Here is a 27,873-nt window from a genome sequence, read left to right as displayed (position 1 = left end):
TAGCATCTAGAATTCGGACTAATGTGGCACTGCGTCGCCAATACTCTCTGCTAAATGGTGAACCAGTGTGCCAAATCGCAGTTGGAACCATTAATCAAAAATAACTGATTAAAATGAGCAGCAAAAATGCTCCAAATTTTTGAAGTTATATTAGTGTAGACCCAAATATCTTGGCAATTTAGCATTAGTCTCTCACTTACTTTTGGTCTGTCGATTTTTGTCTAGCTATAATTGCAAGTTTCACGACAAAATTAGGATACTCTCTGCAAGAGCATGACTAAACTAAACTAAACTAAACATAGCTACTCCATTTAGATATTATGAATGAAAATATCAAACTAAATATAGGAATATATGAGACAAAATATATGCGACACACGCGTTCGATTGCTGTGTGTGAGAGAGAGAGAGAGAGAGAGAGTAAGCGTGAGGGAGAGAGAAAGCACAAGGAGAATATACACTTGCAGTTTCTTGTTAAATATATCTAAAGAAATTAATTAGTCGATTCTTATTGCATTTTTGGTCACTTCAAAGGTTTTCCATTTGGCTACACCTGATAATTGCGAAATTAATTACAAATAGCCAAGCTTATTGTTTTTAATTGAGTCTAATTTGCAGCTGTAAGGTTTTTCGTAAATTTACACCCGCACAAAGGTCCATTTCGATGGAATCGTAATTACTGCAAGAAATGCATTTATCGCGGTTTCGAATTGGTTGATTTATCATTTAATTATGACGAGTGGAATTCAATATGCTTGCCAGCAATTCATTTGATTAAACCAACTACGTGTACATATATGTACATGTGTGTGTGTGTGTGTATGTGTGTGTGTATGTGTGTGTATGTGTGTGTGAAATGCGTGCAAGAATTTGTGTGTGACTTAAAGTGAATTCTGTGAAAGATGTAATAAGTATACGCCATGTGGTGCGACTCATATGACAAAGAGACAAAAACGGAGATTGGCTGGCAAAGTGAAGTATGCTGATGAAATTTTATAGAAATGGCTAAACAGACGCACTCTCTTTCTCTCTCTCTCTCTCTCTCTCTCTCTGTCTCTTCGCTTTGTCGTACTGCTGCCATGTTCTATGCATGCATTAACAATGTATATCGTATATTTAAAGGAATCTCTTATTGTAAGCATTCACAAGACACCTTTCAACAGACATACAATAATTCACTATATAATACAATATTCAACACTAATACAATATGTATATATATATATATATATATATGTGTGTGTGTATGTGTGTGTGTGCGTGTGTGTGTGTGTGTATGTGTGTGTGTGTGTGTGTGTGTTTGTATGTGTAGAGTGTGCGCTCTAATTGAGTGAAATGTCTGTTCTATAGATTATATTAATTAAATTTGTCATTTGCTGTAATTAATGCAATATGAGAGAAATTCCTTGATAATGTTCACTTTGTAAAGGGCAATGCTGAATTTTGTGAAAATTGATAATAATTTCCAGTTACTTGTAATATCAGATTGTAGTTAGGGCTTAACTCAAATAGGGGGTGGGCGATGATGCGGAGGGCAACTAAAATGATGATAAATCACTGCAGAAAAAGACTGTGAAAGTAAGAGTTGAGGAGTAGGAGTAACAGTAACACTGGAAGTATAAATAACAGTAACAGTAACAGTAACAGTCACTTTAATGCTAACAGTATTTGTAGAAATAACAGTTGATGTGCTATGAATAGTAACAGTAGAAACAACAATAGAAGTAACACCAATAGTAGAAATAACACTAACAATAGAAGTAACAATAATAGTCAGGGTTGGTGTAGAAGAACAATACTAAAAAATGACAGTATAGGTAGTAATAACAGTAACAGTTACATTTCTATTAACAGTTGAATTAAGCAAAAATAAAGCATAAATCTGCATCAGTTGGTAAACCCCAAAAACTCCGGACCAAAGAACAATGAGAATAACGTAAGACTAAAAAAGTAATATGATAATCATAATAGAATAAAGAACACAAACTGCGACATCTTCTTTGGATGATTTCAACTTAAATTTGATAAGTAAGCACCATAAAAAAAGAAACGAAGACGACGACAAGCCGAAGAAGAAGAAGAAGAATAAGAATAAGAAGACGGTTGACTGCTCAATGCTAAGTCGCTGGAAAAAGTTTGCTCATTTTTTCCTACAAAATAATTTAAATTAAATGCCTGTTTACCAACAGTCAAACAATGAAATTTGCACCAGACAGAAGGGTGAACTCAAACTCAAACACACACCCACACGCACACACACCCACACACACACACACAGTTATGTTGCGAAGGTGTTGTGGGAGCTATTTTGAATTTTGTTGCTGTTGGCAAAACTTTTTTGAAAAAGTGAGAGGGAAAACTCTTGCGAAAAAGGTGTCAAGTTAGCGGTTAGCGAGCGAGTGTGTGTGGGTGTAAAGCATACATGTATACATTGTAAGAAATGTTATACACACACACACACACACACACACACACACACACACACACACACACACACACACACACACACACACACACACACACACACACGTACACATATACACACAGCTAAATACACACGCATGCAAAGGTAAAGCTCATAATTTAGCAGCTCCGTTTCTTGTTGTTGTTGTTGTTTGGGTTTTGTGGTTGCGCACTTAAGCCTGCAACATTTTATTGCTCATTAAAATTGTTGCTAACGTAAATGTATTTACGAGTGAATTGAGCAATAGCACACCCATATCCAGTAGTCACCCCGCCACGCCTCCATCCCCTACTCAACAGTCTGCCCCTCGACACGAACTGCATCGAAATTCAATAACAAATTTATGAGAAGCCAAAAATTCATACCAAAAATATGGCTACGAATCTTTTGTGGCTAGCGACCAAAACTGCAGCATTGATTGACCATAGGACAATGGCAAAAAGCGAACAAAAGAGAAATAGAGAGAGAGAGAGAGAGAGAGAGAGAGTGAAAGGGAGATGGAGAGCAAGAGAAAGAGAAAAGGCATCAGCTGAAAAACAGTTTGATTGTTTTGTGTTATGCTTTGGGGCAATATTATGAAATTTACATACACACCTTATGGAAACAGTATGCGTGTACAGGTGTGTGTATGGGTGTATGTGTGTGTGTGTGTGTGTGTGTATGTGTGTGTGTGTGTGTGTGTGTGTGTGTGCAGGTGTGTGTAGATGTGTTGTTGCTGTTGTTGTTTTTTTTGTTTACGGGCGCACATAATCAACATTTTTATTGATTGCTTAACATTATTAGCGAGCAAGCGAAGCGAGTTCTGTATGTGTGAATGTGTGTGTGTGTGTGTGTGTGTGTTTGTGTGTGTGTGTGTGTGTGTCTAGGTGTGACTGCAAGAGAGCAAAGGCGTGCTGCCGAGGGTAGTTATCTTATGCTGTCTCCTTCTTCCTTCTTGCTTCTGGCTTCTTCCTACTTTCATCTTTTTTGTTTTGCTTGCACGAACAACACAGAAGGAATGAGCAAAAACTATAGCATACTTTTCAGCGTGCGCAAATAAACTGCCAAAACTAGCCAAGAAAAACAAGCTGTCAGCGTTTTAGCACAAATAAAAAAGCTCAGTTGATAAAACTGAGAGAATCAGCAATTTTGTTAAGTAAGTATATATATACATGTATAATTTCAGAATGTGTATATTAAGAAGTAAAGCTTATTAATTATTTGTCGAGCTTAATGATGTTCATGCAAATTAAAATTAATTCAACAAGCCAGATATAAAAACAATCTAAAACTAAATATACATATTCTGCTCACAAAGAGACAATGAAGAGCCTCGAATCAATTATTATTATTTATTTATTATTTGCAGCTATCCATCGAATGTCGTGGAACTTGAAGAGAACTGTGCTGCATTCTCTTGTATCTCCTGTATATTTTAAGTTATATCTACATTTATGATAATGATGTTGTATGCCTCAACAAACTACCCATGTTTATATGTCAGATCAGATCCAAAAAATATCCGCCCTCGTTTGGTGTCAGCTAATGCGTTCAATACACAGAAAGACAGGCGTGTCTGTAATGTCAATGAGTCGTGCAAGCTGTTGCACGTCGGCGACACAATTGCCAGCAACCGCATGTTGCAAGCACCGCATCCCAACCCGCCGCACTTATACAGCCGAAAGCAACAATGTTGCAACTGTTGCCAAAAACAAACTTTGTTTTTTATATGACTGGTCTGGTCGTAACTTGTGCTGGTCGACCGCAAAAAAATAAACAGAAGCGCCACAACGGGGGCAAGGCAAGGCAAGGCTGTCGAATTGTTTAATGTGTGTAATCCCCTTCTCTTTATCTGTGTATGGACATATATAGTGTGTGCATGCATGCACCAATGCAGTATTTTAAAAGAGAAACTTCCGAATTTTGAACTAGCAGCAGCCCGAAACTGGCCTGCTTTCCTAGAACAGAGAATGCAGAGAATTCGCCCAACAAGGATATTGAGTGTAGCTCCTGTTCTCACTGTGACTCTCACTCTCACTCCTCTGTTTGTCCTGTTTGTCGGCTGAATATAAAGGCCTTTCAGCATGCACTTGAATCGGCTGATGATATTATTGAGTTGAAGGCGGTTATAGACAGACCGGACGGAAGGAGTGTGTGCACATATATAGTGTATGTGTGTGTGTGTGTGTGATTGTGTGAATGTCGCAGTCTGTTTGCCTGGGCAAATATGTCTTTTATGGCCAACAAGAGAAAAAGCGCAGTTGATATTCTCATAGCATACTTTTGTGCGTAACAAGGAAGCAGCGGAAGCTGCCAATGTCAGTGTGTGTGTGTGGTGTAGGTCTGCTGTGTGATATGTGTGTGTGGGGAGGGGGGAAGGGGTCTGTTCGTTGTTAGATGATGGGCATGCAGATAATGCAAAGAATTTGTTTTTCGTTTGCGCTGTATTAACACGTATTATGCATAGCAGCGCTTATGTTATTTAACAACAAACGTATACCACCCCCCCCCCCCAACATGCCCACAACTCACCTCCTCCGTTTACCACTCTCTGTGTTTTGCTGCAGTTGTGATTGTTGCTGTAACAGATCGTATTAATTTTGTATTTTTGTTTGTTTCGTTTCTGTCTGATGTCGACTTTGCTAAAAACATTCGATGTCACCCGTGGGCATTTAAGACTCCCCTACACTTGGACAGAGACAGAGACTGAGACAGAGACAGAGTATGAGAGAGAGAGAGATAGATAGAGAGAGAGAAAGAGAGAAAGGCGGAGGCGTTGTGGTTGGTCATAAGTTGAAACTTTTGTTTTAGTGCAATAGTTAATACTGTTTAAATGGAAACCTTTGAAACGCATGTTGCTACCACACATGCGTGTACCCAGTCTGCCACCAGCAGATGGGCATCTTAAAATGGCAACATGATGAAAGTTCGTTATATATATACACGTCTTGTATACGTGTGCAAAAGCAGCGCACAATTCAGTCAAGCATGTATTTTGAGTCGAGCACACTCCCCCACTCCTCCCTCCCCTCCACACACACACACACACACACACTTAATTAAATGCATTTCCATTGCGAAATTTTACTAATTGGGGGTGGCAATTTCAAAGAAAAGCTTCCCATTAGAGTAGAATATTTGTATTTATATATTATATTTTATTTCTGCCACAAGCAAGCTGTGTCGATTCGCAAACAAAACTTGATGATGCAACAACGAGTGGAATTTTTCGCAGAGTGTGGCAAAAAGTTGCAATTTATCAAGGGGCCCATTGAAATGTGTTGCACATGCAACTAAAAATAGTTTTGGTCAATTAGCGATATAAATCATATATGAAACGAGACTTGAGCACCTCTACTGACTTCAAACTTGGTCCATAAATATCGGAAATGCTCCTATATTCCAAATTTAAGACAACAACAAAACAAATTTATATTAAACACTTGTATATGCCGTAATTAAGAGCTAAAAACACCAATTTTGGATTGCAGATTACTAGAAAAGATCCTTTAAAGGTTTTATGTCTTGTCCACAAACATTCTGTTTTTTGCCATCTGTTGGTATTGCTGAATATTTTGCAGTCGGCTATTTCTGTTAATTATGAACTCAAACATATACATTTTTTTCCGATTTATGAAATATGATGGTAAAGTAGGAATACATATATGAAAATAATATATACATATATGTAGCACGACAGACAAATACAGATTTTATTCATACACGCACACACACACATATATGGATGGCAACACACTTGGCAATCGATTGCATTCACTTTTTATAAAGCGAGTCTCATTCACCTGATACACGCAGGGATGTTGTTGAATCAACACTCAGTTGTTGTTGTTGTTCGTCCTTTTTCAAAAGCAATACATACACACACACACACACACACACACACACCGTATACTCTTTTTAATGAATGAAATGGCCACTCAGCTTTCTCTCTCTCTCTCTCTCTGACTGTCTATCGCCTTGTCTCTGTCTCTGTCTGTTTGTTTTGTTCGTCATTGAAGTCATTCGTTTTGATTTGCCAAACACTTTATCACTTAATGTTGTTTTGTGGCAATTTATATTTTATTTCTCCATTTCATTTGCCCATATTCCCCAACCCCCTCTCCGACAGCACTGACTAAACAAACTCCCCTGTTCCACACTTCTACTCGATTTCTTTGCTGTCATCTCTGTCGAGTCTTGTTAAGTGAAACAATTGAATTGTTAACCGAACAATAAAGTATTTTATTATTATTAGATTTTTGCTTGCTGTTCTCAGCATTTGGCCATTGCCTTTTGTCGCAACAGTCGCAGCAACAGCAACAGCAACAGCAACAGCAACACGCACAGCATCCTCTGTTTGTTGGCCCTTAAGTGCCCTTACCCACCCCACCCCACCCCTCCCACTTCCTCTCTCTCTCTGTCTCTATCTTTGTCTCTGTCTCTCTCTCACTCTCTATTTGGCCAGGCATTTGGTTAGCGTTTGGCAACTGCCGGCTTGCGGCTGTCTCAAGTAGATTTCCGACATATTTCTTGCCTCTTGTTATTTGTCATTTGTTGTGCGTCTGTGTGTGTGTGTATTGTGTGTGTGTGTGTGTGTGCGACACTGTTCTTTTTACTTTTCCTTTCTTCTCTTCCCTGCTCGTTTTTTGTGTGTTGAAATTCTTGCGGTTGCTGGTCTCTTGTTATTGTAAGTATTGCCAAAGCGCCATTTAGGCTTTTTGAATTTATGACCATTTTGCGTTTTGTGGATACCCAAAACAACGTCGCACCACCCCTCCTCATTCTCACTTGGGGCAATTTAGGTTTTGTGACCTTTGACACATACACATACAACGACAGACTGAGAACCGAGCGAGAGAAAGCGTAGACAGTACGTGGTGTAGAACTGTGTTTTGATTTACGACCCAATGAATGGTCCACAAAGCGCGATGTGCTTGACCCACTTAAAAAAAATAAAATAACACCCCCTCTCCGACCACAGAGCCACTGTCACCCACACAACTGAAGATGTGCTACATCGACTAAGGCTGTGCTTCATCCACAAATCGATATTGATATTGAACATTTGAATGCTGACAAGTCAACAAATATGTAAAAAAAAAAAAGAAAGAAAGAAAGTAAAGAAAGTTTTCACGTTGAATAGTCTAGAAAACGAGTCAAGTCTCAAACAGTTTTAGTTATTCAAAAAAAGCAAAACTAAAAATAATACTGCAATCAGTTTTCACACATCAATCAAAAATAGGCTTACATCCGACCACTACAATTGTGGCTTCAAATGCAAATAGTCGGTGAATTGGAATTGAAAACAAAAGTATCTGGTTTCCAGGAGGAACTATTATTTGCTTATACAATATACAAAACATTAAAGCAACATCTCAATTATTGTATACCAAATGCAATTTAGTAAAAGGCAATAAAAAGGCTTCATTGGTATCAAAATAAATATAAATAAAGGTGTCAATTTAATGCCACAGCTTGACAATTACGCATTGAATGCTCATTGTGAAAGAGAGAGAAGCCCTTTGGGTTGATCAGGTTGGCCCCATTGACCCACTTGAGCCGTATTTGGCCGCATTATGCCAAGTCATTTAATATGTGTATGGCATCTGTGTGTGTGTGTCTGTTAATTGAGAAGGTCTTAAGACCAGCTCAGACTTCGTTACGGTCAGCATAAATGAGATTGTAATTGAAGCTGAATCACCTTTATTTCAATCTGCTTCAAATCAAACAGCAGTGTTGCAAAATATCGTCGAATTTATGATGGTTGTCGCTGTGCAATTAAATCGAGAGACAGAGAGAGAGCGAAAAAACTTCACTGATGCAATACACTTAATGTTTGACGACTTTTGGCTCACACATGGCGAGCAATTCAAGCCAAGATGGCGTATGCCGTTAAAAGCCAAGCCATCAAATTATGCAAGGCCAAAAAAAGGACAGCGGATAAAGGATACTGCTGCAGGATCAACTTGATGAAGGCAAAGTAACGATGTCGATGTCGATGTCGATGATTGCCCCGAACAGCTTACACAAATTGTGTGGCCAAGCAGACACACTGTACATTATATATATATATATATATATATATATATATATATATATATACTATACTATACTATATATACACTCAGCGAAAAACGTTGTTCTACCACAACGCGATATAATTTCTAGCTTACCAAGCATAATATTTGTTAAATAATTACAATATTGATTTGAATATTAGAACAACATTTTAGATATATAATTTTGTTTAGTGTATAGAGAGAGAGAGAGAGGGGAAGAGAGATATGCGCTTGAGTGCTTAATCAACTTGAGAGATTAACAAGTACAATAAAAATCAAAGCGGTCAGACGAATTAACGACGAGTGAAACAATGCAAAAGGCAAAGGGACTGAGAGATAGAGAGGGAGGGGGAAAGGTGTCGCATGCCGCAGCAAATTGAATGGAATGCAATCAACAGGCGCCACAAAAGTTGGCAACGCAACAAGCAGAAGAAGAAGAAGAAGAAGAACACGAATCGAAGGCCAGCGACGCACAAAATTTAATTGAAATGTTTGAAATGCAACAAAGTGGAAAAATGCCATCGCACACATATGTATGAATTTATGTATGTGTGTGTGTAATGTAGCAGCCAAGTGCAAGGACAACAAAAAAAAAAAGAAGAAGGGAACTAGGAAAGGGGATGGAGGGAAGGGGCGGAGGCGCGAGTGGGGAGGGGCAACATGGCAAACGGCAAATGTCGCGCTTCGATACAAAGACATCTTTTAATGCCATTCAAAAAAAAAAGTTGTTGTCATCGACTTTGTCCTTGGCACATACACACACACAGATAGACACACACAGATAGACACACACACACACAGATAGACACACACACATACATATACAGAAGGACAGACAGACAGGATATAACACAGTGAACACATAAAAGGCGTAAGCCGTAAAAGAAAAAATGTGCCAGCCACACGAATGAGAGAGATAGATAGAGAACGAGACAGCGTGAGAAAATGAGAGAGTGAGAGAGAGAGAGAGAGAGAAAAAGAGAGGCAGAGGCAGAGAATGCAAGCAGATGGTAGACACAGACGCAGACATAGAGAATCCTGGACAGAGGCCAACAACAAGGACATTCCTAGCCGTAGCCATGCAGAGCCCAAAAAAAAAAAACAGGCAACTTTTGATGAGCATCACAAGTTTCATGCCACCAATAGTTGCGCCGTTGCCCCGTTGCGCCGTTGCCCCGCTGCTGTTGCTGCTGATGTTGCTGCTGTTCTATTATCCTTAAGTAAAGTCCTTGCTGCATGTTTACAAAGTCGTCCAGGTAGCCACACAGCAGTATACACACATTACACAATATGCGAGTATTAAGTTTCTTTTGTGTCTATTCAGTCTGCTTACATCTTCCTTGCTTCACTCAATTTTATTTGTATGCAATCTGTAACAGCTTAAATACACTACCGACATATATATATAATACTCCGATGCACAACATGATTAGTTTAGTGAGATGAGGCATTTGGACATTTGATGCCCATTAAGCATGAGCTGTTGTTCGATTCAATGTTGCAGAATATATTCTAGAACTAATGACAAAATCCACTTTAATTGGTTTTAAATATCATTCAAAACATTTTCAAATCTGTCTGCCTGTCAGCCAGCCTGTCTGTCAGCCTGCCTGCCTTGGCAGTTGTTGTCCTGGCAATCCTCGGCACTCTCTAGTGCTGAACAGCGAAAACTGAAACGAAACCAGAAAGATCGTCGAATCCATTGCATATCCGAAGATTTTATACCCTGCCAGACCGCAGTTAAGCTGCCAACAGTCAAAAATTGGTTAGGAATTTGCAAAAAATTGTCAAATCAAAAAATTGCATTTCTATGTTTTGTGTTGTACGTCTTGCTGTGAACTTAATATACGATATTTGTATAGTTATATTGTTTCAGAAAAGGTGACACGTTGTATTTCCTATGTTATATAGTGAATCGATCCAGTCGGCCTCGAAAATTAGATTTTACATGTAGAAATTAATCAAATATCAAAGCTAAACTTGTAAATCATATAGATTTCTGGCCAACTTGTATATATATATATATTTATATATAAATATAATATAATACAAATATATATATATATATATATAAACATACACTTATATATAGTCTATATTCAAGAAGGCGAAAATGAGTGCAACGAGGTCAGCGAATGCAACGAACCGAACAAATTCGAATGCGAATGCGAATGTGAGTGTGAGTGTGAGTGTGAGTGTGAATGCGAATACAAATGGTGGATAGAATCCTTTCGCAATTGTTTGAAAATCATTTGAAATGATTTTTACATTTCATTGTAGTTCCATTTATGGTTGAATTTTGCATTTGCCGTTGCCTGTTCTTGCTTTCGCTTACGGCTCATTTGTGGCATTTACGGATCAAAACTTGACCGGTCATTTGCGAGGGACGTGCTTTAAAGTGCGCACAACGCCCCTGGCAACTCACAAATGTTCAATTTCAAATCCATTGAGAACTGCACAGATGTGAATGCATTTGACTTTTAGTTGGCGTGTCTGTGTGGCAGATATATATATATATATATACATATATATTAGTATGCACAATTCAATAGCTGCGGTTGCCGAAGCATAAATTGATTTTTATTGTGGCAGCAATCACTTTATATATATATGTATGTATATATATATATATATTTATGCAAGAGTAATTGATTACATTTATGATGATTTTGCATTTTGTAAGTGTATTTTTATGAAGTTATGCCAATTATGTTAAAGGCAGACGAAAGCATTGTTGACCTCTTATTGTGTACCCCTTTCCTGATCAGCATCAGCATCGACAGCCGAGACGATCTAGCCACACATTTAAAGTTTTAAATATGCTAGTAAGCCATAAGCAGCTTGATAACTTTCTGCGATAAAAATCGATTGACGAGAAACAGCTTTTCAATTAATATATAATTGGACGCTAGCGTATTAGTTATCAGCTATAACTACTATCAGTAAGCCTACTATGTATTTAACACAATATCTTGTTTCTGCATATATCATATCCTTCTCCTTATCCCTATTACTCCGATCCCTATCTCTATATTTGTCCTTTAATTTGTAGTAATAATTAGTTGAAAAGCGGTACTCACATAGCCAATTCATGCGCTCCGTGTACTCAACCTTGCGCTTGAGATCCTTGACAAGGGCGCGAAAGTCATCGTCATTGAAATGACACTGGATGATGGTGTTGTTTAGCTGGAGAATGCTGTACTCATTGTTGCCATTATTCGATGCCGCTGCATCTGCAATTGCAGTCGTTGTTAATGCTGCTGCTGTTGCTGCCGCATCCTTGGCGCCGCCACCATTTACCGAGTTGCTCTCAATATCTGTGGCACTGGCCCGCAACTTGTTGTTGCTCAAATTGGCTGCAAGCAGACCTGCCGCATCGCCATCCACATTGCTGCAGGACTTGCTCAGTATGATGGTCGATCGATTGGCAATCGAGTTGGCTGCCAACAAATGCTCGCCAGCAGCACCACAGCTGCCGCGATGCAACTTACCCCCAGCTGTCGCCGCAAGTGCAGCGCAATTGTTGTTCTTCAGCGTGATGCAGTGCAGCTGGTTGCTGGTACAATCGCTGGCACGACGGCGACGCGGATTATCCGCATCGGCGTGAGTGGCATGCAAATATGAGCGAGTCAGCTGCTGCTGCTGCTGCTGCTGCTGCTGTTGTTGTTGTTGTTGTTGTTGCTGTTGCTGACTAGTGCTGCCACTGCTACCGGCAACAATATCAGCTGCTGCCGCTGCTGCTGCTGCAGCTGCTGCTGTTGTTTCCATCATATTCGACATTGATGTGGACATGGTTAAGGAATGACCGTTGCTAATAATGCTGCTGTTGCTGTTGTGCGTGATTTGGCGATTGCTGCTGATGCTGTTGTTGTTGTTAATGCTAATGCTGTTGTTGTTGTTATTGTTGTTGTTGCTATTGTTGTTGCTGTTGCTGTTGCGATTATTGTTGTTTAGATTATTTAAATTGTGATCGTTGCAGGGCAGTCGACACCGTATGACAGTCAGCCTGCTGCGATGATCCTGATCCTGTTCCTGTTCCTCGTAAAACTGTATGAGCAACTCCTCCAGCAGCGCAATGGGCGTGGCTGCCGTTAACAAAGACGCACTGTTGCACGAACCAGTCAAGGAGGCACACGTGGAAGCGCAGCTGACACTGCTGCTCGACGACTTGCGTCGCACGGTTGTTGTTGCTGCTGTTGTTGTTGATGTTGCTGCTGCCTCAACTATCTCCTCTATATGCACTTCTTCCTGCTTCTGTTCGGGCTCAAAGCTGCTGCTCCGACTAAGAATTGCGACTGTTGTTGTTGTTGCTGTTGCTGATGCTGATGCTGATGCTGCTGATGCTGCTGCTGCTGCTGCTGTTGCTGCTGGTGCTACTGGTGCTACACCAACAACCGCTGCCGCTGCCGCGGCCAGCAGCTGTGCTCGTTCCCGTTCGCGTCCTGGATCGAATATGGAGTGCTTGAGTACAATCTCCTGCAGCTGGCGTCGCTGCCGCTGCGCACTGTATGGATTGCTCAAGTGGAAATTGCCGTAATATTTACCCAAGCAGCGAACACGCGATGCAATATATCCGATTTCGCGCAACAATCGCACATCGGCGTTCACTTGCTGTTGCAATTGTTGTTGTTGTTGTTGTTGTAGATGCTGCTGCTGCTGCTGTTGCTGCTCCTGTTGTGCAACATGTCCGCAGCAGCTATTGCTGCTGTGGGAGGAGGGCAAACGGGAGCCCTGCGCCGTCCGGCACTCAATATCTGGGTCTAGCTCTAGCTCTAGCTCCCGATCCAGAACTACATCAATATCGGTTATATGGGCGTCGACATCAGCGAAGATGTCGTTGTTGTCGTCGTCACTGCTATTGTTGCTGTCAAGTGCCGATGTTGCTTTGGCTGTTGCTATCGCTCTTGCTGCTGCTGCTGCTGCTGTCGTTATCACTGTGGTTGTTCGTGTTGTTGCTGTTGTCTCGCCAATTTGCGCATCAGCAGCTGTCGTTGTTATGCTTGTTGTTGTTGTTATTATTGTTAGCGCCTTAAAACCGTCCGTCTTTGCTGTCTCGCTTCCCGCGACCACTGCTGCTGCTGCTGTTGCTGTTTTTGTTGTTGTTGTTGTTGTTGTTGCTGTTGCTGTTGCCGCTGCTGCTGCTGTTGCTGCTGCACTGCCACGTCGACTACCGCTGCTGCAGCTGCTGTCCTGGTACATTTATAGGCAAAACCTTGCGGCGCTTGCTTTTTGCTATTGTTTATTCTTCTACTTGTTGTTGTTGTTGTTGTTGTTGCTGTTGCTGCTGTTGTTAGTTTGTTGTTCTGGTGTTTCGACAATTTGTTGTTGCTTTTGTTGTTGCTAATGTTGCATGAATAATTGTTGTTGGATGCTCTGCTTACGCTGTGGATGTTTTCTTTATTTTTTTTAGTTTTTTTGTAATTTATATTTTTGGCGCACAATTTGTTGCTAATGTTGCGTTGTCCAGCTGCAAAATTATGCAAATTTTTGCTGGCTGTTGCTATCTACACCGTGTATTCTTTGTGAGTCCTGTTCGAGTCCTGTGCGAAATCAATTCAGTGGAAAAGTTGCCGCCACTTCGCGCGCCTCATTTACATTCCACATCTCCCCCACTCTCTCTCTCTCTCTCTTTCTTTCTCTCTCTCTCTCTCTCTCTCTCTCTCTCTTTCACTTGCACCCTACAATCTACTCGACTCTTTCTCTCAAGCTTGTTGCTGCTGCTGCTGTTGTTGTTGTTGTTGTTGTTGTTGTTGTTGTTGCTGTTGCTGCTGTTGTTGTCGCGCTTCCGTGTTTTACATTTTATTGTATTTTAATTTGCATTGTTTTCAACTGTCGACTCAGAACTCAGAAATGATTCTTCTCCTTCGTCTTCTTCTTTGTCGGTTTTCTCACTCAGCCGCTACCTCTACTTCTTCTTCTTCCGCTGCTGCTTTTTACTCTTTGGCCTGACTTCCGCTTCCGTTTTGATTGCTGCCGGTGTTGATAGTTTCGTCACTGCAATAATACCAAATGCATTCAATATTAATTAGAAGTTGTTTGCAGTATTAATCAGCATTCAAATATATATATGAAAATATGTTGCAACAATTAATGATTTTCAAATAGTATTTAAAGCTAGCTTTAAAGTTAACTTAAGTTCTAGAAAAAGACACCGTGTGTAAAAGAAACGAAATTTTAAATCAAAATTTAAATCAAAAAGTTATCAAATAAAAGTAAATTGAGCTGTCAATCAATCAATATAAAAGCGACAGCTACCACATTGATCGATTGATAGAAATGTACAAAGTCAATTAAATGATATACGCAAATCAAAAATAACAGCAACAACAACAATAATATTTGCAGGAATATTTGTAGTCAACACAAATACAAATACATTTTCACATATTTCACAACACTGTTTTCGATTCCTTTCTGCTGGTCATCTATTGAAAGGGGCCCAGATGGAACATATACATATATATATATATATATATATATATATATATATATCGACAAAAGACAAAGGGCACTGGTACCCAAGGGTTCTATCTGAACAATAGTAATTCAAGAGTAAATACTACACTCCCTTGTAGCCGACTATGCAATACTCTATGAGATATACATGAGAAATAACAAAACTATATAGGATTTGATCTAACTCCTCCCTCCCAGCAGAAAAAGCTGCTGTGCTCAGGCAATGTTTGACTTTGGACAATTTAGCGTCTGCGAATTGTTGTGATTCTAGTTTGGCAGCTGTACTAAACCAATATACACAAATGTCCACCCATTGTAAACATCATGAAAAGAAACAGTAAAGCAGGAGCAGCAGCAGCAGCAGGATCAGGAGCAGGAGCAGGAGCAAGAATAATAGGAGCAGCAGCAGCAGCAGCAGCAAATGTCGAGGACGTTGACAATGACAGCAAATGTCAAACAGTTGCTTCCCTGTGGCTCCACTGCGTTAAGTGCAACGCTATATGTGTGTGTGTGTGTCTTTGTGTGTGTGTGTGTGTGTGTGTGTGTATGTGTGTGTGTGTGTGGTCAGTTGCCTGGGGAATCGCCAGCTTGCAGCCGCTTTGCTTTCTATTTGTCTTTGTGTCTGTGGGTTTGTCAGACTATCTGTCATCTTTGTAAGCAGCTCGTTTTGCTGACAAGACAAAGCGGCAAAGCTAACTGCTGAATGCCACATTCCACATGCCACATGCTACATGCTACATGGTGCATGGTGCATGGTGCATGGTGCACGGTGCATGGCGTATGTTGTGTAAAAGCATTAAAACAGCCACTGCAAATAGCGCGAGTCAATAGCAACTTGCGAGGCAGCCAGAGTAACGATTACCAGTTGCCCTGGAGAGAGCTTTTTCTAAAGTTAGCTAGACAAATCAGTAGATATTATACGCTTGGTATACTAAACTACTGTAATACCCTGTACGCGAAACATATACCCATTACACATATGTTTGTATATATGTATAAATGTATGTGTATGGAATGGGATACTTTTTGGGAACTATATAAAGCTAATGGCATAGCCATTTAGCATGACTGCTAACTACCCTATAGATAATACGAGGAGAGTGAAAAGGATCCATCAAAACATGACAATCACTTATCAATTAAAATTAGTGTTGATTTAATTATAGAGTTCAAATTCTGCTAACATATGTTTACTGCATGTCTTATAGGAAAACAGGTTTTTCCACACACATAATACATAATACATACTTGAATGTGCATGTATCTATCTTAACTATAAATTCAAACGCATTCAATCAATGTAAGAAAATATTTCATTGGATTCCAGGGCTGATTACCTTCCCAATTCCAGAGATACACTCAACTCAACCTACAAGTGCCGTCCAAGTGTAGGAATAATTCGGTTGGCTTCGAGTGCCCAACGCATTGCGAACAGTTAACGTGGCATATTCACAGTGAAAGCACAGTAAAGTGGATGAAGGACCTGCATGTACACCTTTCCATCCTTTCGAACTGTGTCTCTGGCTGTCTCTCTCCTGAACTGTGCTTCCTGTGGTATTTGAGCAATTTTCGGCGGTCAAACGGTCGAGGCACCAAAAATGCGAATGGCATTCAGACTCAGTTAGACAGACAAACAGATGGATGTGTATATGGATGGATGAGAGGTGGCTTTTGGGGGTTGTGGAATTGCTTTGGAGTGGGTTTGCACATTTTTTATGTGTCATATTTATGTGTGTCGCTTATGTATACACAGCAAAAATATATAGCTCTTCTCCAAAATCCAGTTCGAAATTGACAAAATATAGGCATCAAGCTGTAGTTTTATTCGCAATACGTCACCTGGTATATATACAGTATAACAATAAGAATATCTGTGATTTTCTGTTGCGGTTGTTTGATTTTTTTTCAGTGTAACTTGGAGAACTTGTTACATTTAATTATGGGGCTATTTGAGTAAAGCTCCTGAACAAATACGATCAAATGGCACACGCCGAGCTACTACATATATTTATGAGTACATATAGAGAGTGGTGCTCTGGGGGCAGGGGTGAAAGTGTCAATATGGAGCCGCAAGTGGTGGTGTTGCTGTTGTTGCTGTTGTTGTTGTTGTTGTTGTTGTTGGTGCTGTCATCTGGCTGACAAAACGCAAGCGGAAAAAAAGCAAAAACCGCTGAGGACGCAAATGCGGCCTCGTATCCAAAACACACCAGCCAAGTTTCCCCCGAGCCAAAAAACACCGCCTGCAATGCCCCACCCCCTTCCGGCCACCACATATATTGGGTGCACACCCCCTATGCGGGCAGCCAGACAGACAGACAGACAGACAGACAAAGAGAGAGAGAGAGAGAGATGCGGACAACCTCAACGAATGTGGCCAACTGTTGAATGGTAACAACAATTTTGGCTACCTGCCAAGTTGTTGTTTGTTGTTCGTTGTTATTGTTGTTGTTGTTGGTTTTTGGGTGTTTGTTGTTGTTGCTGTTGTTCGTTTTGGGGTACTTGCCACTTTATTTATTTACGTCTAAAATGAGAGCAACGGAAAAAGACAGATGAAAACATCAACAACTGAAATGAAATGCTTTTTTAATAAGCTTTAGTTTTTGGCCAAAAACTAAAAGCCAAAAATATTAAATGCTACTCTTCGCTCCTCTACAGCGTATACCCTGTTTCTTTTTGGATTATAGACTTAATGCCTTGATGGATAGGTAGAAAAACAAATGTAACATATCAACGACAGTTTGATCAAAATTGAATGTGCATTAAAAATTCTAAGCCAGAGTTGCTAAACCGATAATTAATAAATAAATGTCTATTGAAAGAATTCCAGTTTATATCAACTGAATAATAAATAAGTGGCCCCAATTGACTTCTGACTGGCAAATATGAGCACATGCTAAATGGAGGCGTGACATTTGGATAGACTGCCGGCCGGAAGGGACCATTGACAAAGCACTTAGACAGCCCCAGTTACACTGCTACCAAATGCAAAAAGGCGTGTCAACTCTGGAAATGTGCAGGTGTTTTAAATGCGTCAAATGTGCAGCCTACTATTAGGCACAGACCGAGTCGGAGACCGAGTCCGAGACGGAGACGGAGACGGAGACGAAGACGAAGGCGGAGACGGGAGAAAGATAAAGTGCCCGCATTATGCAAAAATCAATATGAGCATACAGGGTCAACAACGACAATGCAAAGTTGAAATACACTTCATTTAATATAATACTCCAATATATTCATTTTTTTCTTTCTCAAGTGCAAATTCTTGCTCGACAGTAAAAATAGTGGTGAAGACACAGAGAGAGAGAGAGAGAGAGAGAGAGAGAGAGAGAGAGAGAGATTGAGAGAGAGAGAGAGAGAGAGAAGAGAAAACAAGTTTATTTTTTATAATAATGATTTTTTTTGCACTTAAAAATCTTGTGATAAATCAAGTTGCAATATTGACAGAAGAAAGGAATTGAAAATTCCAACAAATTGGATGGAATTATTTGCTTTCGAAATGCTCCCTTTGCGTTCAATGCTTAGTCATTAAATTAAAATGCCCACTTTAAGGGTAGTTAGCCACAAGCCACGCACACACACACACACATGCACCCACACACACCCACATACACACACACACACATACAGACAAACAAGCGAAAAGTTGAAATGCTGCAACGGCGGCGACACACATTTTGCGGTTGATATGAATATCGATTCGGCCCGTTTAACTGTGCTAGCAGTGTGTGTGTGTGTCTGTGTGTGTGTGTGTGTGTGTGTGTGTGTGTGTGTATAAACTAGAACTTTGTATAAATTTATGTGCACAACAATGTTTATGTTGTTGAATAAACGAGCAGTTTTGCATATGCGGCCAGAGCAGCCGTGAAACCGGCTACCCTCTGCAGAAGTGTGTGTGTGTGTGTGTGTGTGTGTGCGACGAGTGTATGTGTGTGTGTATGTGTGTGTGTGTAATGGCAGGATGCAACATGAAAATGGCGTGCGGTTGGCAACGTTTTATTTGCCAGCTGCAGGAGTGCCTTGTACCCATTGGAAATGTGTAAAACAGAAAGGGTAGCTTAAGTTTTAACTAAGGAGATCTCTTTTGACTGCATAGTTTGATCTGTAAAAGCTGAAACTAACATTATTGTTCGCTGTACAAAAACAATTTATGTTGTGTCCATAACAAATGCAAAAACCGATAAATATCGATAGGCAAACTCCATTATTTGAAATAATATACGTTTGTGTGAGATACAGATCTAAAAACTGTTTCTTCTTTTGTTTAAAACATCACAAAGGTATCCCAATTCAGCGTTGGCATTCCCCTAGATATATACATAGATATAGATATAGATATAGACTGGTTTGTATTTGAATGTAATTCTTCCCCATGCGCCACAAATTGAATGAGAATGCCAGAAGTTATGTAAGCATGAAGTATTCATAGTTGTTGTGAATTGATGCTAGTGTTGGGTATACAGGGTATTTGACAGTTGTTCAATATCCAATATCTAATCAGCAGTACTTGCTTTCTCTTAGCTTTATTTGCTTCAGCTAGTTGTTGTTGTTGGCTGCAATGTGCATTTGCTTAAAATAGAAATATATGCCAGACACTCACGCACAGCACACACACACACACACACACACTCACACACACACACACACACACACACACATATATACACACACTCACTCACACACATATATACACACACACACATACAGTGCAAAAATATTCAATCGCATAACGGAAATCGCTCAACAGCCGCCTCGCATCCTGTGGCCCGGAGGAGTCGGGGCTCGAGCTATTTTTAGTCCTTTCGTCCTGCAACTAATTAAATGCAAACTCTAATTCTTGTTCTTCTCCATTTTGGCACTTTTATGGCACTTGTTAACACAGTGCTGTGCATATGTATGACAACAGTGCTCAAGTAGAAGAGGAAACCGAAGCAGACGAGCCACAAATGGAAGCTTATCCAACCGTACAATGAAAATTCTTTGAATGGGGCTTTGAATGTAAAGAAGAACAACGGCAATGAATGTGATTTTTGGATTAGGGCCATGTTGTGGCTTTCCCAAAAATTGATTTGTTGTTCTGAAAGGGATATCTCATTAGTGTTGCGCAACAATGAAACAATGAGTTAAGAGATTGCCCAGTTTGCAACACTTTAAACTTTAGTTCATATTTCCAATTTTGCTGCAAATAAAAATATGCAAAATAATGTGGGACACATCACATTTCAATAATTTCGGTTTACCTTTTTTTCTATCAACACTGGAAGCTAGTCGCATTCACTCATGGCTTTGACGCTACTTAGCCCCGTAAACAAATACACACATCACACATATCACACACACATGTCACACACACACGTCACATACACACACGTCACACACACACACGTCACACACACACACACGTCACACACACACATATAACACACACACGTCACACATACACATACAAAGAAGCCAGCACGCGCTGGGCTTTAAAGACAGTTGGCGCTCAATCAAACTAAACTCAAACAAGACTGCACACGGGATACAGATGGAAAGCTATACAGAAAGAAAGAGAGAGGGAGAGAGAAAGAGAAAGAGGAGAGAGGAGAGAGGAGAAGGAGGACAGCGAATGGTTAAAAGCAAAGGCAGCGACCCGTGCAAAATAAACACAAACGAGCGGACAAGGCAAATGCAGGATGTGAACTCTAGATGGTGGGGAAGACGACCAAAGGCAGGTGGAGGGGCAAGCGGAGGGGCAGTTAAAGATGGTGGGTAGATGGTTGAGGTTGGGGGTGCGTTAGGGTGTGAGGGGTGCACACAGGATGCAGAACACGGAGATGGCAAACGGACGCAGCCCGAGTGAAGTTACTTAAGCAACTGATTTTCAGACATGGCGCTTGTGTGTGTGTGTGTGTGTCTCTCTGTGTGTGTGTGTGTGTGTGTGTGTGTATGGGTTTTTAATTTCTATTTCATGTCAATAATGTGCTGCTGATGATGCCATTGCCTTAGAGTGTAGGTGTGTGTGTGTGTGTGTGTATGTGTGTTGTCTTGGTGAATGCTCCTTGCCTTTGTTTGCCTGTCTGTGTGTGTGTCTGTCTTTGTGTGGGTGGGGGTCACCTGTCGCTCCTGTGTGAGTCTCTCTGTGTGTGTTTGGGTGTGTGCATCATTCATCATTCAAGCTAGTTGTAAATAATGTTACCCACAGGATCCTTTTGTCGCTTATTAAGGTGATAAATCAAGAGTGCTGCTTTATCTCTCACCTCTCTCTCAACTCCCTCTCTCCCACCATTTCTCTCTCTCTCTCTCTCTCTCTCTCTCGCTGTCTTTCTCTCTGTGTGTCGCTGGCGAGTGAGAATTGTTGCCTTTAGCCTATGTTTATTTTTTGCGTTTGCCAGGACACATACATGTATATTCCATTTGCACATTTGCCTTTTAGCCACATTTCCCTTCTATGCAGCCGGATTAGTTTTTTCCTCCTGTTTTTTTTTTTTTTTTGTGACTTTCGTGTGCAAGGATTTCCACGCAATATGAGGAGGCACTGCGGGTAATCCCAGACAATCTATAAATAAGTTCTGGTAAACAAGCGATGCCTCTGGCAGCTCCACATGCAAATTACGCCCCTTTCCACAGCACACACATACACACACACACACACACACACACACACACAGAGACGCTCGTACGCATATCAACGCACCACCCATTCCGTGTTTCACCATTCGCAGCGAAATTGTGAACGTAACTAATTAACACTATAAACAACAACATCAACCCAAACAACAACAACAAAAACATCAACCCCAACATCAACAACAATTCAACACGCAATTAGCTGCAATAGTTCCGGTACGTTTAGGCCAGTGTCCAATTTCCGCTAGATGCCGCAGCTGTTGAATTTCTACACTCGAACAAATTTCTGTAATCCTTTAATCTGAAATGTTCATAAATTCTTAAATTTGGCTAAGCAAATGCTTGCAATAAGCTTAATTATTTACTACACCTCAAATAACCCAAATATACACTTCAATTATGCATTCAGTTGATTTAGTTATATTTTAAGCATATTTATTTAAGAAATATGATTAAAGAACATGTGTATTTAATTGGATAAGTAAATATGTTAAGTATGTTATGGACTTGAGCAACAGTTAGACAACTCATTAGCTTGTGCTACATGGGAATGGAATAAGTTGCAAGATGCATTGGCAGCGTTTTCTGTTGATGCCGCAAAGTTACAAGTCAAAATTACTAAGAAAATACGTTAGAAGCTCAGTGAAGAGAAAATAATGTAATTGAAACTGCAATTGGTTAAATTACGTCTTAGTTAAATTTTAATGTCAACAGCTTTGAATTCAATATGCGCAAACGTTGTTGTTTCCCTCCACTCCCCACTCCCCATAAATATCCATTGATTGCGAAACGTTTCTCAACACTGTCAGCACAACACACCTATGACAGGTGTCTCTCTCTCTCTCTCTCTCTCTCAATCTTTGTCAGCTTAGTTTTAAGATAAATTAAATGCATTTACAGTTTTGTTTTCCTTTTTTATAAGCTAGTTAGTTAAACTTTCAATTAAATAAAACGAAACTTAATCAAATAGACAAAGGGAGGCAGAGAGATAGAGCGGAATGGGGAGGGGTTGCAGAGTTGATGGATATATCGGTTACATAGAAATGGGAGGCACAAATAAACAAGAAATAGAAACAAACACACACACACACAGGCACACACACACACACAGAGAGATGTTACGTGGTCAACGTGTCAACGTGGCAAAACAAATGATGATAGTTGTGAGTCAAATGAAATGTCCGCAAGATAAACAAAAACAACAGCACTAACAAAATGGACGAAGAGTGTATATAAAAATAAAAATAGCAGTTGACAATTTTTGTTTTTTGTTTGTTGTGCAAAGAAAAACAAGTTAGAATGCTCGAGTCAAGAGAACTCGACTAGGAGATACCCCCATATAGCCTTCATGTTCTTTATTACTATCGATAATCGATTTGTATCGATATTGGGATCAACGAAGTTGACTCACATTCCAAATTTGCAGTCTCTGAGATTCGTTTGTTCACATAGATTTGGCTCTTAATCCTGATCAACAATATATATGCCTTATGGAGTCGAACATGTCATCTTCTGCCCGTCACATAGTAATTGCACAACTTTGGTATACCCTTTTTGCCTATTTTGAATGGGTTCAGGGTATACAAATTGAGCTGCTGCCTTACAAAATAAAGACAATATTTGTCAGGGGAAAAAGAAATGAAAAAAATAATGCTTAGATATATATATATATATATATATATATATATATACATAAATAGGATACAAACCCACCCCTAAATAAATGTGCGGTTAAAAAACGGTGCACAGTTGCAATGGTCTTTTAAGTTGGACACACAAATGTTGCAAATTTGATAAAAATAGCTATGAGAAGCTCAATAAAATACAAAATTTTATATAAAAAGTTGTTGGCAGAGTTGAATGAAAAGGTCAAATTATTGTAAACGGACATAAATAAACTTTACTGCTGGTAAAGCATGTGAGATCAAATATAAATAAATTTAGTCAAATAAATAATAAAATCAGACAACGAGATCGATCCTCATTTAGCAATTTGCCAGTGTTGGAAAACCAACCGAAAGAGTTGCTAAACAAAGTTGTGATTTAATTGCATTGCTCTGCTGTGCAGTCCAAATATAGTTAACCAAGGACCAAGGACCGCAAACATTTGGTCTAATCAAAAGTCAGAAACACACCCAGCCACACATACTTATATCCTGACTGTCAGGAAGGGAAGTGGTCAAGTTCTTGTCTAAAAAGCAAACCAAGTCAAGAAAATGCCAACTATTTGTTTGACAGGCTTACTTGTTTGTGGTTGTGTGTGTGTGTGTGTGTGTTTATTTGTGCGTGTCTGTGGGAGTGTGTGTGTGTGTTGGTTTTTATATGTTGATCTGATGGGTGTTGTGTGGTATTTCAGGCCTATAACCAGTCTCTATAGTGTGCTGCGAGTACCTTACATCTGCTGCTCTGTCAGCCAATTTGACAGTTGCCAACTGCTTACAACATTGACTGTACACGCACATTAACACACACACAGAAAGAGAGGGAGACGGAGAGATAGATAGAGCGAGAGAGAGCGAGAGAGAGAGAGTGAGAGAGAGAGACTTGTAAATGTGATTGCGTGCTACTTGCGTTGATTGCTTGAATCCCACTCAAATGCTCGACTTCCGTAAAATAGTTTTGTGTTGTGTTGGCTAACGTCATTTCTCAAAGGTATTCCTCTTGTTGGTATGCAACACTGTTACGCTTTGACAAATCCGACAATTTGTTGCTTGCTCTTGAGATAGTTTCGTTTGGTTCTTTATTTCTTCTTTTGTTTGTTTGGTGGAGGACAGATGGAATTTTTGATTTGATCAATTTAGTAAATATAATATGGGTAAGTTGTCGTCTTACAACACTGAACACGTATAGGACACAGGGGTAATACTCAAATCAAAAATCTGGATAGCTAAATTATAAATCAAGCTTACAGGTAGCTGCAAAATGCAAACAGAAAGGGAAGAAACATCACTGAACACGCGAAAGACGAAGGACGAAGACTGAAATCTGCTGAGAGTGCGAGATGGATGGAGGGGGGTGTTGGGGAGGTTGGGGAAGTGCTCAGGAGCCTCTCAGGTGTTGTGGACATCGTGTACCGTGTACCGTGTTCGTGCAGTTGACAGTTAATGGTCTAATGAAATGTTTTGAGTTATGGCAGCTGCTTACCAGCTTACCTGCTCTGCTCTCTGCTCTATGCTCTGTGCTCGACTCCTGCCTGCCTGCTGGGCAGCCAGCAACTCAACTCACTCAGAACGCCTCTCCTGGCCATACAATTAATGTGTGTCCGAGTGTGTGTGTGTGGGTGTGTGCACTCAGAGAAAATATATGACCTAGAAATTGTCAGAATGTGATTTCCGAAACGATTATAGCCAGAGTTACCAGAAGTTATATATATATATAACATATATATATATATATATCTATATCTGTATTAAGAAAAAAGATAAAACAGTAAAATGTAGCTCATATTCAACAAAATTTTACTTTTGAGATTGTCAATTCATAATAAACGTAATCCTATTTGAAGAACTATTCTATATCTGAAATAACGAATTGAAAGCCCAAATTGGAATCAAAGAAAACTTGATTCGAGGATAACGTTACTCACTTCAAGAATATATATTCATAGCTTAAGATTTTCCGATACGTTTTGTGCTCGAATCAAAAATCTATTCAGGCTTTCAGATTTGTTAATGTTTTCGCTGTCGGCTTTTAAGGTATATAATTTGTAAGTGTGCAAAAAAGAAGGTTTATCTGTTATTCTATATCTAGTATATTTTTTGTTAGTGTGTGTGTGTGTACTACGTATGTGTGTGTGAGTGTGTGAGAGAGACAGAGTAAACCGCGAACACATGTCATGCATATTGTACAAGGAGCAGTGCCTGACAGCAGCCAGTTGCAGTCGCTTAAGCCACAGGGAGACACTGATACAGATACAGATACAGATACAGATACAGATACAGAAACAGATACAGATACAGATACAGATACAGATACAGATACAAATACACACACCTACAGTTATATATAACTGTGTATGTGTGTCTGAGTAGGGATTTATATTTATACTTTAGCCATTAAAGAAGTAGATAGTCAACGAAAGTGGATATCACAATTGTTGGGGTCGCCAAAGCCAAGGCAACTTTGCAGGCTCAGAAATCGCAGACAATGGAAGTGCGGGGCACAACCTGGTTGGGTAGCTTATAGGCCGGGGTATAGCAATTGGGGGAGGCGGAGACGAGGGTGGTGTTGCTGAAATTCACTCAAGCAGAAACGCGTGGCGATTTAAATAACCTTTCAGCTTGCGTTGAGTGATGGATAATATTACAAGACTTAGCTTAAAGATGTACAAATCCAGCACTCGACTCAAATCTTAAATCAAGTAGCACAGTGCGTGTGTCGTGGGGGGGGGGTCATTCCTGTTTAGGGGAGATATATATATATATATGTGCACAATTTAAGCAAAAAGATTGAAATCATTTTCAGTCTGAAATTCTTGTGTCGCTTAGCCATGTTAAAATGTTGGTTTTATGTTTCATTTGTTGCCGTTTTTAATTAAAAATTGAATTTGTTTGTGACTTATTGAAAATAAATATTATATCAATCAATTTTGTATGGCAAACAAATGACAAATAAATAAATTAAATAATAAGAACCAGCAGAACAATGGCAATAAAAGTAAATCAATTTGGATGCCATTTGTAGATTGTTGTTTAAATGATGGAAAATGCAAAATGAAAAATAGGAAATGTATCGGGTAGCGTGTATATATATATATATATCGATATATATATTTATGCTTATGTATATCGATATATATATATACATGTATTTGTGACATATATAAATTTATAATATAAAAGCCAATTAAATATAGCGCAGAGGCGACTTTGACAGCTCGACAAAGTTTTGGGGGCCAACACAATTTACATAACTGATTAAAAACTTTTCGCTTTCAGTTGCCGCCGCCATTTCCTATTTGAAGTGGATGAACCTGGCCCAATGTTAAGGACGCTCTCTCTCACACACACACACACACACACACACACACACACACACACACACACACACACACACACCTACACCCACACACTCACAAAAGCTAAAGGTAAATTTAAACTTTCAGTTCAACTAGTTTGACCGGAATACTTTTTATCGCGGGTCAGTGAGAATTTTGTGCAGAGGCGTTTTGGAATTAAGTTATTATTATTCAACATTTTGATTTGCATTTGTCTTTTATCGATTACCAATCAGTGACAGGTTTAGCCACTTAAGTTTTAGCCATTTCAATGCTGGCGGGTGGTAAACAGCACACTTCTCTGCAATATAAAAGAATCAGGAATCATCATCATTGAAGCAACATAAAAGGAGGCAGCTCCGATTCCGTTAGGCATTCATATACATATATTGTTAAACAACCATCTAAATACCTAATTAACAAGCTCACTATAATTCATGATAATTAGATTCACAATTTATGCTTGTCGAATGCATTTGGTGGTTGCTGCATTTTGTTTTGTTGTAGAAATTAGCCGGATATTGATTCGCTTATTTAATGGAAATGCCATTCCAAATTCTACCTTCTTGTGCCCGAAAAAGCAGGCAACGACTTTTGCATCGAAACTCGATGAAGACGTAAATAAAACATTAGCCGCCAGTTGTTGAGCAAAATGAAAATGGAAGATGACTGAAGTTGACCTTCAGCTGCAGCTTCTTGTCGATTTGGGCCTTCGTTAATGATGGCGAATATGTTGCCATTGCTAATGTTGCTTGTGAATTTTGTATTTTTAATTTTTGCCATTGATTTTTTTGTCTTGATGAAATAATACTTACATATCATTCCAATACAGTTTGAGAGTGAGGTAGGTGAGACTAGTGAGGCGGGGGTTGCAAATTGCTTTTGAAATAAATCTGTCAACATTCCAATTAAAAATATTTCGAATGCCAATGTCGCCGTTTTTCCCCGCTTTCTTCACCTCCTCGGCCTGCTGCTGCTGCTACAATCAGGAGGGAAACTTGTCCTTCACGCAACGGACATTCATTTCTTTATTCAGTCATTGATTCATGAACGCTGTTGATTCTATTTTAATTTGAATAGCTAACTTTTAATAAGCGCATTTCGTAATTTATTTGAAAATGATTTCGTTTATTCATCTGACTCGAATAATTGCCAACATTTGTTATGCCCTTCTCTCACTTTCTTTGCATCATTCCTAAAGGGCTTACTATTTCCCACTGTTAAGCAGGTTATATTCAAATCGTTGATTCAATGTGAATTAGCTATTTTACGAACTTATCTCTGGGAATGAGAAACCACTTAGATGCAGC

At 39.6% G+C, this 27,873-nt stretch overlaps 1 protein-coding gene and 1 long non-coding RNA gene across 2 annotated transcripts in view; both read right to left on the bottom strand.

The window, feature by feature from the left end:
- The window catches only part of LOC6566357 (high affinity cGMP-specific 3',5'-cyclic phosphodiesterase 9A), a 49,573-nt gene extending 35,777 nt beyond the window's left edge, over nucleotides 1-13,796 (bottom strand). Inside the window, exons 1-3 of the mRNA XM_032738879.2 lie at nucleotides 12,351-13,796; nucleotides 12,220-12,257; nucleotides 11,583-12,156 (exon numbers count right to left, since the gene is read on the bottom strand). Of these exons, the coding sequence (XP_032594770.1) occupies nucleotides 11,583-12,156; nucleotides 12,220-12,257; nucleotides 12,351-13,701 (1,963 nt within the window). The 5' untranslated portion in view covers nucleotides 13,702-13,796. The remainder of the gene's footprint in view (nucleotides 1-11,582; nucleotides 12,157-12,219; nucleotides 12,258-12,350) is intronic.
- Nucleotides 13,797-14,278: 482 nt separating this feature from the next.
- Nucleotides 14,279-27,873, bottom strand: part of LOC116805629 — an 88,842-nt gene continuing 75,247 nt past the window's right edge. Inside the window, exon 3 of the long non-coding RNA XR_004365305.1 lies at nucleotides 14,279-14,496. This is a non-coding gene — a long non-coding RNA (uncharacterized LOC116805629). The remainder of the gene's footprint in view (nucleotides 14,497-27,873) is intronic.

Source organism: Drosophila grimshawi, unplaced genomic scaffold (assembly GCF_018153295.1).
Source record: "Drosophila grimshawi isolate 15287-2541.00 unplaced genomic scaffold, ASM1815329v1 contig_848, whole genome shotgun sequence".
Taxonomy (NCBI): Eukaryota; Metazoa; Arthropoda; class Insecta; order Diptera; family Drosophilidae; genus Drosophila; species Drosophila grimshawi.
The sequence above is the reverse complement of the archived record's forward strand: the minus strand, read 5'-3'. Positions and strand labels throughout refer to the sequence as shown.